Source organism: Nerophis ophidion, linkage group LG03 (genome assembly GCF_033978795.1).
Source record: "Nerophis ophidion isolate RoL-2023_Sa linkage group LG03, RoL_Noph_v1.0, whole genome shotgun sequence".
In the NCBI taxonomy this organism is placed as follows: domain Eukaryota; kingdom Metazoa; phylum Chordata; class Actinopteri; order Syngnathiformes; family Syngnathidae; genus Nerophis; species Nerophis ophidion.
Genome location: NC_084613.1, coordinates 39,283,716 through 39,302,949, shown reverse-complemented (window position 1 = coordinate 39,302,949; position 19,234 = coordinate 39,283,716). Strand labels below are relative to the sequence as shown.

General features: G+C 41.3%; 1 protein-coding gene across 5 annotated transcripts in view; it reads left to right on the top strand.

Moving 5' to 3' along the window:
* LOC133549571 (signal-induced proliferation-associated 1-like protein 1) overlaps window positions 1–19,234 on the top strand; it is a 153,532-nt gene that overhangs the window by 89,903 nt on the left and 44,395 nt on the right. For all 5 annotated transcript variants that reach the window (XM_061895115.1, XM_061895118.1, XM_061895117.1 and 2 more), the window contains 6 exons: window positions 1,014–2,672; window positions 2,750–2,880; window positions 7,868–8,056; window positions 8,124–8,298; window positions 12,354–12,457; window positions 12,579–12,736. In XM_061895115.1, the coding sequence (XP_061751099.1) occupies window positions 1,187–2,672; window positions 2,750–2,880; window positions 7,868–8,056; window positions 8,124–8,298; window positions 12,354–12,457; window positions 12,579–12,736 (2,243 nt within the window). In that variant the 5' untranslated portion in view covers window positions 1,014–1,186. The remainder of the gene's footprint in view (window positions 1–1,013; window positions 2,673–2,749; window positions 2,881–7,867; window positions 8,057–8,123; window positions 8,299–12,353; window positions 12,458–12,578; window positions 12,737–19,234) is intronic.

Sequence of the window (19,234 nt, the reverse complement as noted above, 5' to 3'; positions counted from 1 at the left end):
CCTCATCCCATTAAAAAATAATACTAAAAAGTAAAATCTATTTATTTGATCAATAATTTTGCCTATAGTTGATCAAGGAAACTGAAAGTCCTAATCTGTACTTTTTTCTGGAGCTACATCAACATTTGGCATCTTTCTTAACTAATTATCTACCGACGCTCATTCCTCTGAATAAAAATGACCTTCATGGTGCATGTAAAATAAAACCAGGAGGAGCAGTTAAAGGTATTAGATTTAATGCCGAAACAATGGCACATGTAAAACATTTTGCTACTGGAGTCCTCGATGTACATTTATTATGAATTTTATATGAAACAGCAGTTACAGTATAATTCCTGATCAATGCGTAGTGATAATTGTGTTCTGACCTTCATGAGGCTTAAACCTGAGACATTCTCATTTGGAATGTTTGCTGGGCTTTCATGTTTCCCCTCAGACGATTTTGCAATAATTGCTTTGAAACCCTGCACGCCCTTATCTCAAATTGAACATGTCAGTGACTTTTCACTGCCTTATAAAATCCCATATGCGGAAAAATAGACATGCAGTCATGTTTTAATCAAGCTGTGTGTACCGCATTTTAGGGAAGCTTTTCAGACATATTTTTGTGTAAATTTGTTGTAATCATTGATTGACCAAGGTATTGCAAGTGTATTTTTGGCAGCTCTTCTGTATGATTCGGCTTTTAAGGGCAATGTCTAATATATAGGTCAGTGCAAAAGTCATAGGCCGCCACATCAACTATTCTTTTTAGACTATAATTAAAACATGTCTAGTATTCATTATGACATAGTACTACCCTTTTGTCACATTCATACTGGAGTTTTTACTTGTACAGCATGTGGCTTGCAGTGAAATGTACTTCATTATTTGGAAACTTGGAACATGGAACCCTAATTATTTTTAATTGCTAAAGCATAAAAACCACAAAGCATAGTGGTGGTCCAATACTTTTCCACAATCTTTTAAGAAGTGTTAGAAAGTACTTAAGGCTTATTTTTCTTTCTTTTCAGGTAAAAACATGCTAAGAGAAGGCTCCGTTGCAGTCGGAGGAAGTACTATGCAGGCCTGAGTGAGGAAGAGTTCTGCTGACAATCCCCCTGCTCATGAAGTCCTGGAGCAGCAATCCATTCCAGACTAGGTCATGTCTTCCCGCTGAGTGCCTTTAGTCTTTGGCACTCGTGTCATGACAAGCCTGAAACGTCAACCAATGGAGTGCACCGTTGGAGGTGCTGTCCCTGCCACCGATGAGTTTTACCCTCGCCACATGCGCATGGTTAACGGTGGCGCTGTTCCGATCCGCACAGACAATGTCCACAACACTGTGAGCACAGGAGTGCCAAAGATGGGTGTGCGAGCCCGTGTGGCCGATTGGCCACCGAGGAAAGATTTTTCACAGGCATTATGGCACTCAACTACAGAGACGGAAAATATGGCTGTGCCTATAAAAAATCACATTAAATTAGGCTCAATTATAAGCCCTCAGGACTCGTCAATGCTGCGAAACATCCATAATACTTTAAAAAATCGAACACGAACACAGGCCCACGCTAACAACTACTGTGTTGACACTCGGTATTTGGCGCCAGGAGACTACAGAGGTCCACCGCGCAGAAACCCGCAACAGAAACGAATCCGTCAACGCAGCAATAGTGATATGACCATAAGTGAGATGGAAGCTGGTGGGGACAGCGGAGAGGAATGGGGTCTACCAATCACTGCCAAATGGTCGCCTCTTCATCGGGAGTATGGCAGCACATCTTCAATAGATCAACACGAAGCTGTTGGGGAGAGTTTCTTTGAAATGCTTAGGGGTTACCAGGGTGAAGTAGACCAGCGTAGCCCAGCTCCAGATCAACTGGAGAACATGTTGAATGTTAGGCCTAAGCCAGCCACACTTGACCTCTCAGAGACTGTCACAAATAGCCATTGTCAAAAACCTAAGGACAGGGACAAGCTACCAAAGAGACGTACAAAATCGGAGACAGGGGGTGAGTCTATATTTCGGAAGCTTCGTAACGTGCGGGCTGAATCAGACTCGCCCAGAGCGGGATCGGATGTGGAGGACAGTAGAATGGACGAGATCGCGCCGCTGAAGCCATGGTTCTGTCAGGAAGGTTTTGCCCACTATGACGTCCAGAGCGTGTTGTTCGACTTCAATGAAGTCATCCAGTTACGGCAGATGGCAGGCAAAAGAAAGAACACGACCACGGGGGCATCTGCTGCTGCCGTTGCATCGGCAACATCCACACTCTCATCTACCCACAGCCTGCCATACAGCTCCCCCAGTGGAAGCCAAGACAATCTCACCTGCAGAGAAAGCCCTGATCTGGACTCTGGGGATGAGCAGAGCAATGAATTGCTTCTCGGTTGCCCCTGCTTCCGGAATGAGATAGGCGCAGATGGAAACGGGAGGCACAGATTGGGAGCAAATGGGGCGGGCTATTACGGTCTAGTGGGTGGTGTAGTGAATAGTAATAGTTCAGGGAACTTGAGTGGGGAGGGGAACATGTATGAAACATCTTTAAACACACACTGCACCAATGCCGGAGTGGCTGTGTTAGAGGGTCCAAAGGAGGGGCCTAGCACACTCAGCGAAAAGGCTAAGCAGTACATCGTGGAGCATGTAGACCTTGGTGCTTACTACTATCGGAAGTTCTTCTACTTAAGGGGTAAGCTTTTATTGCTTTCACGCTAGTATATGTTTTGCAAATGTTCATGTTATATAACCTTACTTCTTCTGCCTCAGAACACTGGAACTACTTTGGGATGGATGAGGTTTTAGGCCCAGTGGCAGTGAGCTTACGCAGGGAGAAGCTAGAGGAAGACAAGGAGCACGGCCAACAGTATAACTACCGCATCCTGTTCAGAACAAGCGAGGTCAGCCTGAGAATTATTTTGCACATAGCGACCACACAATCCAATTACTTTTTAGTTAATTGTGTCATTTGCTTGATCCTTAATGCTGCATTTCCCCTTCAATGTACCAATGTACCAAGGTTGGCGCTGATCATCTTGGTTTGCAGTGTTTTGTGTACACCTCATAATACCACCTGGGGAAGATTTCAACTCCTCAGTGTTGGAATAAGAGACCCAAAACCAGTATTTTCTGTATTTACTTCTGTGTTGTTTGCCCAATCTAGAGGGCACTAAGGGCAGCAGGAAAATTGGATTTGCAGCAAAATATTGACTGGGGAGCATTGTGCTGTGTGTTAATTCTTGTTATTTTTGTCTTCAAATAATACAAATATGCAATGACACAAATGCCCAACAAATGACTAACCGACCAGCATTAGTTTACAATACCAATACAGTATCAGCTGGACAAAGCTAAAGGGGACCTTTTATTCACAATCAACTTTTCTTACCGATTGGTACCTGTTTTTTTTTATTTGGGATCTGCATAAGTCCCGAAAATTTTAAATCAAACCATAGAGGCATGGCGGATATATTTATAAAACAAACTCGCCTTCCCCCCTAAATCCTCTAAAAGAGCCGTTTGGAATTTGCCCAACGCTGTATTCAATAACTTCCTTCTTTTTCTCCATCCTCTTGTTCTGGGGCTGAATGGCTCATACATGCACATGCATCCTCCACTTTTGCCATTTTGGGTACAAAGTAGCGTATAGCTTGAACTATGGCTAGGCGGTATACCAGTATTATAGTTAATACCGGTATATTTTAGAAAACTGTATGTATTTATTTGAGACGATACCGCCATACTGGTATCTTCGGATGTGCGTTTGTTACGACTGTTTACTTTTCTTTCCGCCTATAAACACAGGGCATTCTCTTTGGCTCAACACCGCCCCTTGCGTGTTTACGCAGTGCATCAAACTTAAAAAAAAAATATGGCGACTTTGTGCAAACTTTTTGACTCCCGAGTGATGCGATGCTTTGCTCACCAACTGCATTAGGTTATTGGTGAGTGACTCCAGCTTTATTTACACATACACCAATTTTGATTGAGAACCTTTATCTCTCCTTGTGGAGACTTTATCACTAATCTCATCAGTGTATGTTGTTAACTTCTGTTAGTGACTTTGCAAAGAAGCTAGCAATAGCTCCTCTCCTCTGCTCACTCGGTGTGTCAAATGTTAAGCTACACATAAGCATGAGGCTATAAACCTAACGTAATAAACAAAATTAACGAAAACTATTTCGACAGTTTCAATGATTAACTAATTACTTTGTAAGAATAGAAAACACATCACGTTACTAATTACAACAAAAAATAATCTGAATACTCTCAACGCTAGTTATCTAGTCCTTAAACACTAAGGCAATCTTGAGCACTTTTGCACGTTTTTTCCAAGATAATGGTGTATACAGTATAATATCCTTTAGACTTAAAATACAGCGATATTAGTTTTGGTCCATATCGCCCAACCCGAATACGAACTTAAATCTGTCAGTAGACTCGATATCGAAGTGTTGGAAACTAAAACATGGCTGCTGCGGAGAAGACGCAGTCGAAGTGGAGGCACATAAATGAGACCGCCTACAAAAAGGCGCATCTTAATCAGAAAGTGGCTTTGAAGAGGTCGGTAAAACAATTTTTGCTAAATTTTGACCACAGAACCATCATTACATGGTAAGTAGACCACCAGAAAGTGTTTTACTTGTAAAAAAAAAAAAAGTCACACTACGACCTCTTTTAGGGGGAACTGCACTTTTTTGGAATTTTGCCTACCATTTATCCTTATGTGAGACAAGTACATATATGGTATTTTTAATGCATTCTAACTCAACAATAAAGCTAGCAAAATTCAGTTAACAATGGAGGTAATAGTGTCTAATGTAATGCGGACCCATGTGGAAAAATACACGCTTAACACTGTTTTTTAAGACACAAGTATGCGTAGACGATCCACACAGTCATAAAATATATGCTTTCAGCGCACAGGCCTGGTGGACGTTTGGTTTGAGTATGGGTGGACCACTGCAGACCGCCCAAGTATGTCTGGGCCTTTAGAACTGTAGCTGACCCTGCTGTTGACAATGTAAAAGCATCCTGTATTTTCCGGACTGTAAGGCGCACTTAAAATATTTTTTTTCCTCAAAACTTGACAGTGCTCCTTATAACCGGTACGCCTAATGTACGGATTTTTTCTGGTTTTGCTCACCGACCTCAAAGCAATTTTATTTGGTACATGGTGTAATGATAAGTGTGACCAGTACATGGCAGTCAAGTAAACAACACCAACATTTCATATGTTCCATTGAAAGTATGGAACAATACACACGGCGCTCAAAAATCCATCAAAATGTTTTAGTACGACTTTCGTTAGCTATGAAGCTGCACCACTTGATGGATTGTCGGCACAGTAAACATACCAGTATTGTTATGGTGTGTGTAGGGTTGCAAAATTCCGAGAATATTCAAAGTTGGAAACTTTCCATGGGAATTAATGGGAATATATGGAAATTGATGGGAATAAACATTGAATGCAGCATGCTAGATCTTGCAGCATGATTATTAGCTAAAACAACCTGATTTAATGCATTCCTCCATCACATGTGCAGTGCATTCTTCCATCACATGCACAGATAATTCCCAGCATGCTACACACTATAGCGGAGCTATTGAAGCCACACTAGTATTTGAGCCAAAGGCCGTCATCCAGTCAGGTAATTTTTGATGATATTACTGGGGTAAATGTATTTGATTTATGGTATTTAAGTTTAATAGAGTTGTAATTGCTTGTTATTGTATGACTGTAGGCTACTCCAGCAGACTTCCACACAAGCCTGCTAGCTGTTCCTGTACTTGTTAATTGATTTTGGGGCCAATATCTCTAGCTAGCTAGGTTTTTGTACCACCACAGTCTCATAATGAACCGAAAATATTTCTACGTTAGCCGTGATGCTAATTTTCTCTATGTTAAATCCCATTCATTTATGCTAACAACGTTAGTGATCCGAATTTACCTTTTTTGTGATCTGTGGAGTGAGTTGACATTATTCACCCAAGGAACTTTAGTTATTACGGTTCCGGTCGGACGTTTTTTCACGGTACACATTTCCGGCTTTGTTGTTGTTTCCGGATTAAGAGATACTGTCATGATCTGCTACTTGGATCATGTCATGTTCTGGTTTAGTTCTGTTTTTGTATCACATCTTGTTAGTTTGTCTTCCTTAGTTCCTGGTGGCACTTCCTGTTTGTTCCGTTCCCTTAGCAACGCATTTGTGTCACTTGCCTTCTGGTTGTCACTTGCACCTGCTTTTTGATTATTCCCTGTATTTAAGCCTGCCCTTTTTGTTCCTTCGGTCTCGCAGTGTAATTTGCTCTTGATGCAACAGGTGACGTTGCGATTCCGCATTGTGGTTAATACCCTTTTGAACTCGATTAGCTTCCACGCTATTTGTTTGTTTATTTCCCAAGCTCACATGCTAGCGTCTTTTGTTCCTTCTAGCTCACATGCTAGTTCTGTTGGTTTTGTCTATAGTGGCTTTGTGCCAGTGTTTTGTTCTTAGTTTGTTCTTTAGCATAAATACATCATTTCTTACCTTTACGCTGTGTCTTATCCGACTGCATAATTGAGAGAACGCAACCGCATCACCACAATGCCAGCCCAGCGTCACAGATACTGCTCTGTTATTGATTTAAGTAAGGTCTGAATGTCATTAAAACCGTTAACTCCGTCTTTTGACACTTCTTCCACTCCCGTCCTTGCACACTGCACCGCTACAACAAAGATGACAGGGAGAAGATGCTGCCGAAGGTGAGCCACTTAAATAAGAGTGCCCACAAAATGGCGCATCCAGAACCGACTGTCAGAAAGCGGCTTGAAGATGATCTGTAAAACATAATCTATGCAACATTTTGACCAAATAACTACCATTACATGTTACGTAGATCACAAGGAAGTGTTTTCAATTTAGAAAAAAAAGAAAAAATATGACTCCTTTTATGCGTCCTATAATCCGGTGTGTCTTATATACGAAAACAGATCGAAAATAAACCATTCAATGGCAGTGCGCCCTATGGTCGGAAAATACGGTAACTAGCAAGCAGAACCATGGCAAGTCAATTAGCGCCCAGTAATGTGTTACAGTTCTCTCTATAGCTTAATCTAATAAATACATTCTTGGCAATTATATCCTTTCAACATTTGGGAACAACACTGGTAGTGTAATAATACATGCTGCTGTCATTTGTGCGGTCGGTGCAGGTTCAATATCCAGCCAGTGTCCCTAGATCCAGCTACTAGAGGTTTGTTCTAGCAAGAACATCCAACGTAAAAACTAAACCAGCAAGTGAAACATTGTGGTCACCCTTGGTGGGAAGAATTGAAAGACAACTACTAATATTTTGCATTTGGGAACAGCTTAAAGAACACCCTTTTCTGTTCCAACATGTACACAATACAATATTTCTAAATTACAAGATACATGACATACATTCTCAGATAGATCTTAAAGGTTTCTCCAGCCTGAGGCTTGTTTGTTGGGGGCAGGTGCAAACACACACACTTGTAGAGTGGAGGGCCCACTCTACAGCCTGCCTCCCAAAGATTGCAAACACAGGTCCATTGTGTACAAGGGAGGCTCAAGCCTGTAAGAGCCCAAGTATTCCAGCTGTATAGCAAAGTGATAGTAACGTGATAAAGTTCATTCACAATGTGGACTCTATGTATTCCCAATATTTGGACAAACCCACCCGCCTCTTCCTTATTTCCATGTATGTCCTGAAATCATGATTGTTTGTTGTTATGGGTCAAGGTTCTGTTTTGGAAGGCATTTTTCTATCACTTCTTATCTTCTAAGAGAAAAGAAACACTCAAGATTCCTGTGGTGCCTTTATTCTGTTCTCACAGCCAAGCAAACTTTAATCTCCTGGCCCTCGCTGTCTTTGTCCATTCAGCTAACAACACTCCGAGGTTCAATCCTGGAGGATGCGGTGCTCTCTACCGCCAAGCATGGCACCGCACGAGGCCTGCCTATTAAAGAGGTATTGGAGTACATTCTCCCAGAGCTGGATTTGTCCTGCCTCAGACTGGCCCTCAATACCCCCAAAGTAACGGAGCAGCTCATGAAACTGGACGAACAAGGGGTAGGAGTGACAATCTACGGAAGTAGCGAGATAAAAAGTCTTAAACTAAAATACATTTGCTATGTAGCTGAGTTTTCAGGTGAAGGTGGGGGTGATGTACTGCCGAGCTGGCCAGAGCACAGAGGAAGAGATGTACAACAATGAGACGGCGGGCCCCGCACTGGAGGAGTTTCTCCAGCTGCTGGGGGACAAAGTTCGCCTCAAGGGCTTTACCAAGTACAGAGCCCAGCTGGACACCAAAAGTAAACACCCTTTAAGGCCAATCCCTACTGTACACATACAATCATACATGTTACAGTGTTGTTCAGATATCTTATATCCTAACTTAGTGTAATAATAGATTTAAGGCTGCAACTAACGATTATGTTTCTATGGATTAATCTATAGATATTTTTTTTCGATTAATCTATTGATTAATTATTAATTATTCTTTAGCAATATTATAAGCGTTTCAAAAGTTAAAGTATTGCTTATTTTGCTTAAAATGTGCAAAAATAAATATAAACATCCAATACAAAAAAGTGCAAAACGAACTATTCTGTAACAACAGTGTAAACATTTAAACAAAAGTAAAAGTATTACTTATTTGCTAAAATGTGCAAAAATAAAGATAAACATCCAATACAAAAAAGTGCAAAACGAAATATTCTGTAACAACATTTCAACAAAAGTAAAAGTATTGCTTATTTTGCTTTAAAATGTGCAAAAATAAAGATAAACATCCAGCACAAAAAAGTGCCAATCTAAATATTCTGGAGCACTTTAAACATTTAGTATTGCTTTTAAAATGTGCAAAATAAACATCCAGTCCAGCACAGTACACAAAAACCAATTCTACTCATTCCAGTGAGTGACTAACTGTTGTAATAAAGAAAGGTTAGCATGTCTACATTCTCTGGGGTGAGGCTGGTTCTTTTCTTGTTTACAATATTCCCAGCAGCTGAAAATAGGCGCTCAGAATGGGTCGATGTGGCTGGAACTGAGAGGTAAGACCGAGCCAGCATTGCCAGATTTGGAAACCTTGCCAGATGTTCTTTCCACCATTTTAATGGGTTTTCATCCTTGAAAATGGGGGATTCTTCAAAATAAGACACTAACTCGTTTCTGACCATTTCAGCATCATTACTGTCTTCATCATTGTTGCTGAGTTCATCTGAATCTGAGCCATGAAGTGTGTCTAGTAACTACACACATTATCTTGTTAAATTGGTTTAATAACACAACAATGATAGTATTACAAAAATGTTTCACACTTTTTGATTTATGTAAAACAATTATTTTGCTTTTTTTTTTAATCAAACTTGAATTTAATTTGTTGCATGTTTGATCCCAAAACAAATTCATGGGAAATAAATCATGCAATAATTGATTGTTGTAGTGCAAAATAAAAATTATAAAATTGTTTTTATCTCAAAGCAAGTTATCCATATAAATGGTAAAAATTAATTACGATTTTTTAATTTTCCGGTGTTTTTTATTGTCTAATACTGTAAATAGAAGAAAAAAAAACTCTATCACTGTGGCGACTGAGCTCCTAGATATTTTACTGTAAAATCTATGGTTGTTTTTTTCACGCTGTATTAGGACTGTAAATGGAAAAATGGTAACACATTTTCTTTTAAGGTAAAAACTGGCAGTTCAGTTGCCAGAGTAAAAAAAATATAGTACTTTTTTTTCCATTTACTGTAATATGTTACAAACAACACTATATTGGACAGTACAATTCTGGAGACTGAGTTGTCGACTTTTTACTGTGAAATCTACAGATTTTGTTTTTTTTACAGTGTATGTAAAAATATGTGTACAGATATAATAATCAAATTCCTAGGCAAACACTTATATATTATTCGCTGTTACAAGCAGCCTTCTGAGAGCAGCCATATCTGTGATGTAGACCTCGATGAAAACGAGTTCAACACCCCTGATCTAGAGCCTTCAATCAACTATAAAGGTGGAACCATTTTATGTCAGAAACCCGTTAATGTCATCATATCATTAAGTCCTGGCTCACTGTCAGCTTGTTTCAACATGTCCTCGATAATTGGTAATAAAAAAAGGAAGAAGGGTTGGAGGGCTAACTGAAAGGACAAGCCACCTACCTGCAAAGCTTTGACATTGGGTGAAAGGTAATTTCTTCTTTCGCAGTAGATTTCTCAGCTGCTCGTTCATCCCTCTCTCCACAACTGACAAAATACATTTCGCACATATGGAAGAAAACAATCTAAAAAAAAAATGCAGTATAGATTCAAACATTTTTTTTCACCCATTCTCCTTATGTCAGTGGAAAAAGTACAATAAATGTTTATGGTTTTAATTTATTTTGAACATGCATACAGTTCCAATATGGTACATCACATATTTCCAATTTCTTATTAAAACAGGTCTGAAAGGAAAGGAATAAAAGGCATTTTTTTGTGTGTGTTTAAAAAAGTGGAAATGGCAGTAACAGTGTGTTTAATTAATATTTACTTTTTTCCAAATGTATCTAAGGTAAATGTTTGTCTTTTGCCATTTCATTGTCATTTCCAGCTAAAAGAAACCCAATAAAATAAACATATTTTAACTCTTTGAGTTACTCATGCGATTAATCACAAAACATTATCGCATTAATCATGCATTATTGCATATAAATCGCATACTTTCTCTTGGTGGCAGCATGATGGCAGAGGAGTTAGTGCATCTGCCTCACAAAACGAACGTCCTAAGCATGTTCAATCCCAGGCTCGGGATCTTTCTGTGTGGAGTTTGCATGTTCTCCCCATGACTGCGTGGGTTCCCTCCGGGTACTCTGCCTTCCTCCCACCTCCAAAGACATGCACCTGGGGATTGGTTGATTGGCAACACTAAATTGGCCTTAGTGTGTGAATGTGAGTGTGAATGTTGTCTGTCTTTATGTGTTGGCCCTGCGATGAGGTGGCGACTTGTCCAGGGTGTACAACGCCTTCCGCCCGAATGCAGCTGAGATAGGCTCCAGCGACCCCAAAAGGGACAAGCGGTAGTAAATGGATGGATGGATCGACTTTCTCTTTATTCCTTACATTATCCAGGGATGGTTACCTGAGAAGAGAAGCAGGTTGTCATTCTTACTATAAACCATTATTTGTGTCAAAATATTTGAAAAAAAAAGTTTAATTAAATTATACATGCAAATAATTTACTGCGATTAATTGTGATTAATCAAACTTCAAAAGTGCCATTACTCTGTTTAAACAATGTAATTATTTGATTGCATTAGATTTACTATGAATTATTTAGGGCTAAGCTGCTCAATTGTTTGCTAAAATACATTGTGGTTGTTGACAACCATGCTTTTCGGGTTATTTCAAAATACTTTTCTATTTATAAGTATGTTAAACACTTAAGCAATTTGACTTTGTGTTCAATATAAACAATAAATATTAACTATTAACAAAAAATATGGAAAAATACCTAAATAACTAATATGTGCAAGGCTAATAAAGTGCAGCCAGAAAGTATTCACAGCGATTCACCTTTTTTATGGTTATGTTCCAACTTCATTCCAAAATGGGAGAAAAAAAAGTCAGTAATCTCCTCAAAATTGTACAGACGATATCCCAAAATAACAATGTAATTTTTTTTTTTAATTTCTTTTTATTTAACAAAATGTTTTTAAACTAAAAAATTAAATTTACATACTGTACGTATTCACAGCCTTTGCTCAATTCTTTGTTGATGCACCTTTGGCAGCAATTACAGCCTCAAGCCTTTTTGAATTCGATACCAAACGTTTGGCACACCTATCTTTGGGCCGTTTCGTCCATTACTCTCTATTCCTAATGACATGAACATGAGTTAGTTCGTTCACAGTAACAGATTAGTTCCAGAGTTATTTCCCAGTGTTCATCAGATTGATAGCCTTGGTAAAGACGAGTTTCTTTGGCCTACAGGGATTTGTAATGCCTGCAGGAGGGAAAGAGTTAGAACAATTTAAGTTTTATTTATACTTATCTTAGCCCTTTTTAACAAATTGCATTTCTTTGGCACACATCTTTTTATCATTATACTGTACATGTGTATTGCGCTTATGTGTTATGCATTTTTACAGTTTAAATAATCTGCAGTATATGCACTAAGCCCCTCCTTATCCATCACAGGATATATGAGCAACCTAATGGTAGAATGGCTGAGCCATACTTTACTATTGTCTTCATGCTTAGGCTGAGGTGAAATTGCATCCCATCTGACACAGGAAGACACTAAAACATATAAAAGGGAGTGTTGGGTTGCAGTAATGTTACAATGAGTCTCAACTGCTTTCTTGTGCTCATCCCTGCAGCGGACTCTACAGGCACACACTCGCTGTACACATCCTACAAGGATTACGAGCTCATGTTCCACGTGTCCACTCTACTGCCTTACACACCCAATAATAGGCAACAGGTACATTGGGTGAATATACATGTTGTGTTCATCATTGATGATGACCTATGTCTGCTATTTTTAGTTGCAAGCCATCTCAGTGTACATTTTAACCAATATTTGCGTGTCTTTGATGGACCAGTTGCTGAGAAAGCGCCACATTGGGAACGACATCGTGACCATTGTGTTCCAGGAGCCCGGTGCATACCCTTTCACCCCGAAAGCCATTCGCTCTCACTTTCAGCATGTTTTCATTGTGGTTAGGGTGCACAACCCTTGCTCAGACAACACATGCTACAGGTAAATTATTTTCATTTACTCATAAATCAGAGCAAAATCAGTTAAGTCAGTCTGTGCGAATATTTAGGCATACACTATGACAGTGATTCTCAAACTGGTACTTGTACCACTAGGGCTTCATCTAGTGGTTCGCCAAAGAATCACTTTGTTAAAGTACAGTGTTTTTATGTGTGTAATGTTACACTGGCCAAAAATATTAAATATACTTGTTAAATAAACACTTTAGACTTGTTTTAATGAATACTTAGTCCTTCTACGCTACAGTATTTTAACGTTGGTCATTATTATGGTATTTGGAGAGACACGTTTTTTTATATGATACTTTGTGACAAAAGTTTGAGAACCACTGCACTGGGGAACAAATACTATTTATCCTTTTTCTTTTAGTGTACAGTATTTTTTCAAAAGTGATAAATGATGATACTATTAATGGTAATGGAATTTTGAATATTCAAAAAAACAGCTACATCCATCTTTTCCAAAAGGAGTAGGAAGAAGCACAGGTTATTTAATCTTACCCCTTCTCCATATCTCAGCAATTTCAAAGAAAACATGTGCCTGGTTGACTCGTTTTTAATAGTTCAAAAAATGTTTAATGGTAATATTCATTATCAAATTAAAACATTGTTGAAAATATCATAAACTTTTATTAAAAAGAAAGAAAGAAAGAAAGAAGAGTCTACAAACGTTGAAAAAAATAATAATAACAATACCCGTGTAAAACCGACACACATTGCATAATGAATGTATGGAAGCTGAGTATGTCAGAGATAAAATAATACTGACTTAAACATTGTATGACAAACGGATAAATATCTTAAAGATGATAGATGATACCTTATTTGCTAATGATTTCAGGATCTTGATAGCACACACTGCCTAGGCATTATTTTTCCTCGGATTGTGACCTCTTAAGATATTGTGAATGTCTTTATAATCCTCCGTGTACTGTCACCGTGGCGTATTTAAATGGCAGGGCCTTTTTTTGCACATTTACTGCGTACTGCTTCGGTCTGCTCAAGCATGATAAAATATTACACAAACAACATACAGTAATAACTGCAAAATAATTCATTTACAGATAAGCTTGAATACTGCTGTTTTAAGTGGTACGGTAATGCCACATGTTTGCTTTACGTGGGATTAAAGTGTTTTTTTTAAAGTTGTAATGTTTTGTTTTATTTATTAAAATCATAGATTGACAATATAATGCGTCATAAGTGGTAATTCCAATGCATCGTCATATCGCTGTATTGCCTTATTGTTGATAGTGATGGGGCGGTGTGGCTCAGATGATAAAGTGGCTGTCCATAAACTTCCTGGTACGAATTCAGCTTCCACTGTTGTGTGCTTGGGCAAGACACTTTACCCACCTTTTCTCCTGTGCAGTCAACACTGGTGTATATTTGTGAATTCATTTTTGGTGGTGGTTAAAGAGGCCTGTGACAGTCTCTTACTGTCGTCGCTCGGGTTCAGCAGACCGCCAAGGAAGGACATCTCTTTAGCAGGTTTGACCTCTTTATTTTGCAATAAAGCTTGGCTGCAGTTTGGATCGCTTTTCAGCTCCTTCCTCCACTGCTCGTTCGCCGGTCGCTTTTCAGCCGCCGTCGTCGTCGTCGTTGTCGTTGTCTGCTTTCTGTCGCTCTTGCTCTTCACGCACTGCATCTGCTGCGGACACTCCATCTCCTTCTCTGATCTCTCCTCCTTCTCCCCTTTTATAAAGCAGGAAGAGATGAGTTAATTGTGCGCAGGTGTGTGTGCCACGCACCTGATTTAGATTGTGGAGGCATTGCTCCCAGCAAGCCCCGCCTCTCCGCTCCACCGCATCCTCCGCCTCCTTGCCCCCATCTTGGGCAAGGCAGCGTGCCCTGCCCTGCCCTGCCGTCGGCCTGTTGGCTCCGCCTCTCCACAAGGCCGTTGGCGCAAATTGGCAAATAGTAAATGGTGTTTATTTATAGAGCTCTTTACTTTACCTGAAAAGATACCCAAATGGCTTTTAAATCACATTGACCTATTCACACACATTTGTTCACACACTGATGGTGGAAGCTGCTATGCAAGGTGCTAACCATGACACATCAGGAGAAAGGGGGGTAAAGTGTATTGCTCAAAGACACAACGGTCGTGACTAGGTTGACGATCCTTTAGCCCTCAAATTCCTAGCATGGCAACTGAGCCACGCCGCCCCTACTTGGCAGTCATGTTTCCGTTATTATACCCCAGGGCAGCTGTGGCTACAAATGTATCCTACCACCATCAATATGTGACTCGAGAGCCAGTAAATTATAGGTTCTGAGTCAGTAAATTTCCATGCACTAAATTAGTCTGATTTCTTAAATATTCGGTTTCTTCTATTTTCACAACTGCATGTGAATTCCCTGTTTCCATGCTGTCTGTAATGCGACTGTTGGCCATACATACACATTGCACCTCTCGTAAACTAAAGGGCGATTGTGGTGATTGCAGTTTGTTAAGTCATGTGGTAAATATAGTAGAAGTAGTAAATGCTATATGCTAATTATCGCTAGTAGCTGTCAAGTTCCAGATCTAACAGATATTTACAACTGTCCACTGCTATTTGGTGTTGTTGGTAATGCATGAGATCAATGCTGTCTTACCTGTTTAGTATTGTTGTCTACTGACTAACGGAACATACATGTTTAATGTTTACTCTGTATTAATTCCTTTGTGTACAGTAGGAAATAGATTAATGTGGCTCCATGCCTTGGTAGACTTTGCTTGATAAGGCAGGAAGGGATTATTTTGGTAATGCAGTCTGCTGAAAATGAGGAACAAAGCAATTTTACACACCAATGATGCTGTGGTCAAAGTTGGAATTGCAAAAAAAACACATTTTAAGACGTACAACTCTTTACTGCTGTCTGGTGGCTAAAGTGGATAGTGCACCCCTCCCCGATTTGTCATGTTTCATGTGTCTTGTAAACCGTGACAAATGGAGCAATATGAATCCTTTTCCTACTAAATGCAAAAATTTTGCCAAAATAATGTCAAAATACGGCTGTTTATAGATTTCTCTTAAAATGCAGGGATGCACTGGCATCATGTCACTTATTTAAAGGTCTTCTTTGAAAACATCATGACATTAATGAAATGAGTGGGTTTTTATTTTATCATATACTTTAAAAATATTGACTTATTTCATCTTTTTTATCTTGAATTTGTATCCTTGTTGGCGAAAACAGTCTCCACTACCACATTGCTTGTTTTTCTTCGCCTGTGAATGATGTAGTAAATAGCGGCGTGTTGGGCGTCCACGGAGAAAACAGCCAGAGAGAACTGGTTTCCAATTTCACAATCTAAATGTGTTAATCCAATTTTTGAAAAGCCAAAGCGATTGAAAACTAGTGAATAATTAAATGAGATTAGTAATTGATTAATTTAATAAATCTTTTTTACCTCACCTAAAAAATGTTGAGAAAATACCTCAACTTCCATCCATCTTCTTACGCTTATCCGAGGTCGGGTTGCGGGTGCAGCAGCCTAAGCAGGGAAGCCCAGACTTTCCTCTCCCCAGCCACTTCGTCCAGCTCTTCCCGGAGGATCCCGTGACGATCCCATGCCAGCCGGTAGACATAGTCTTCCCAACATGTCCTGGGTCTTCCCCGTGGCCTCCTACCGGTTGGACGTGCCCTAAACACCTCCCTAGGGAGGCGTTCGGTGGCTTCCTGACCAGATCCCCGAACCACCTCATCTGGCTCCTCTTAATGTGGAGGAGCAGTGGCTTTACTATAAGCTCCTTCAGGATGGCAGAGCTGCTCACCCTATCTCTAAGGGAGAGCCCCGCCACCCAGCGGAGGAAACACATTTCGGCCGCTTGTACCCGTGATCTTGTCCTTTCGGTCATAACCCAAAGCTCATGACCATAGGTAAGGAAGGTAGATCACCTGGTAAATTGAGAGCTTTGCCTTCCGGCCCAGCGGTTTCTTTACCACAACGGATCAATACAACGGTTACCTGCTGGCTCCACTTTGTACAGGACTCTCGCTACTATATTGGATCAACTTTGGACTGGACTCTCACGGTTATGTTAGATCCACTATGGATTGGACTTTCAAAATATCATGTTAGACCCGCTCGACATCCATTGCTTTCGGTCCCCTAGGGGGGGTGGGTTGACCGCATATGCGGTCCTCTCCAAGGTTTCTCATAGTCATCATTGTCACTGTCACCGACGTCCCACTGGGGTGAGTTTTTCCTTGCCCTTATGTGGGCTCTACCGAGGATGTCGTTGTGGTTTGTGCAGCCCTTTGAGACACTTGTGATTTAGGGCTATAGAAATAAACATTGATTGATTGATTGATTGATTGATTGATTGATACAGCGTCCGCATTACTGAAGACGCCGCACCGATCCGCCTGTCAATCTCACGATCCACTCTTCCCTCACTCGTGAACAAGACTCCTAGGTACTTGAACTCCTGCACTTGGGGCTGGGTCTCCTCCCCAACCCGGAGATGGCACTCCACCTTTTTCCGGGCGGGGACCATGGACTCGGACTTGGCGGTACTGATTCTCATCCCAGTCGCTTAACACTCGGCTGCGAACAGATCCAGTGAGATCTAAAGATCCTGGCCAGATGAAGCCATCAGGACCACATCATCTGCAAAAAGCAGATGCCTAATTCTGCAGCCACCAAACTGGATCCCCTCAACGCCTTGACTGCGCCTAGAAAGTCTGTCCATAGAAGTTATGAACAAAGTCGGTGAAAAAGGGCAGCCTTGGCGGAGTCCAACCCTCCCTAGAAACGTGTCCGACTTACTGCAGGCAATGCGGACCAAGCTCTGACACTGATCGTACAGGGACCTCTCCAGTACAACTGAATAAACCTTACCGGGAAGGCTGAGGAGTGTGATCCCACGATAGTTGGAACACACACTCCGGATCCCCTTCTTAAAGAGAGGAACCACCAATCCAGAGGTACCGCCCCCGATGTCCACGCCATGCTGCAGAGTCTTGTCAACCAAGACAGCCCCACAGTATCCGGAGCCATAAGGGGAAGATCTCATCCACCCCCGGGGCCTTGCCACCGAGGAGCTTTTAAACTACCTCAGCAACCATAGCCCCAGAAAAAGGAGAGCCCACCACAGATTCCCCAGGCACTGCTACCTCTTAGGAAGACGTGTTGGTGGGATTGAGGAAGTCTTCGAAGTATTCCCTCCACCGACCCCCAACATCCGCAGTTGAGGTCAGCAGAACACCATCCCCACCATACACGGTGTTGACAGTGCACCGCTTCCCCTTCCCTAGGCAGAAAATGGGGGTCCAGAATCGCTTCGAAGCCGTCCGGAAGTCGTTTTCCATGGCTTCCCCGAACTCCTCCCAAGTCAGTTTTTGCCCCCGTGACCGCTGAAGCCGCACAGCGCTTGGCCTGTCGGTACCTGTCCGCTGCCTCCAGAGTCCTAAGAGCCAAAAGAACCCGATAGGACTCCTTCTTCAGCTTGACGGCATCCCTCACCGCCGGTGTCCACCAACAGGTTCTAGGATTACCGCCACGACAGTCACCAACTACCTTGCGGCCACAGCTCCAATCAGCCGCCTCAACAATAGAGGTGCGGAACATGGTCCACTCGGACTCAATGTCCAGCACCTCCCTCGTGACATGTTTAAAGTTCTTCCGGAGGTGGAATTGAAACTCTCTGACAGGAGACTCTGCCAGACGTTCCCAGCAGACCCTCACAATGCGTTTGGGCACCACCATCGCAGCCAACTCACCAGGGGGTGATCAGTAGAAAGCTCCGCCCTCTCTTCACCCGAGTGTCCAAAATATGAGGCCGCAAATCCGATGACACAACTACGAAGTCGATCATGGAACTGCGGCCTAGGGTTTCTTGGTGCCAAATGCACATATGGACACCCTTAGGTTTTAACATGTTGTTTGTAATGGACAATTTGTGACGAGCACAAAAGTCCAATAACAAAACACCACTCGGGTTCAGATCCGTGCGGCCATTCTTCCCAATCACGCCTCTTCAGGTTTCACTGTCGTTGCCAACATGAGCGTTGAAGTCCCCCAGTAGGACAAGGGAATCACCCGGTGAGCACTTTCCAGTACTCCCTCAAATGTTTCCAAAAAGGCTGGGTACTGTGAACTGCTGTTTGATGCGTAAGCACAAACAGCAGTCAGGGCCCGTCCCCCCACCCAAAGGCGGAGGGAGGCTACCCTCTCGTCCACTGGGTTGAACTCGAACAAACAGGCTATGAGACCGGGGGCCACAAGAATTGCTACCCCAGCACGTCGCCTCTCACTGCGTGCAACGCCAGTGTGGAAGGGAGACCTCAACTTGAGGTATTTTAATTAAAATTCTTAACAGTGTAGTAAAAATGTATATACAACCAAAAACATAGCTTTGTAAAAAATGTTTATTGGTTTTACCAGACAAATGCAGTCTTAGCCATTTACCAAAGTAAGATCCATATAAAGTGCTGAAGTTAATGCATCAAAAAACAGTAAGAACTCTTTTATAAGCAATAAGTAATA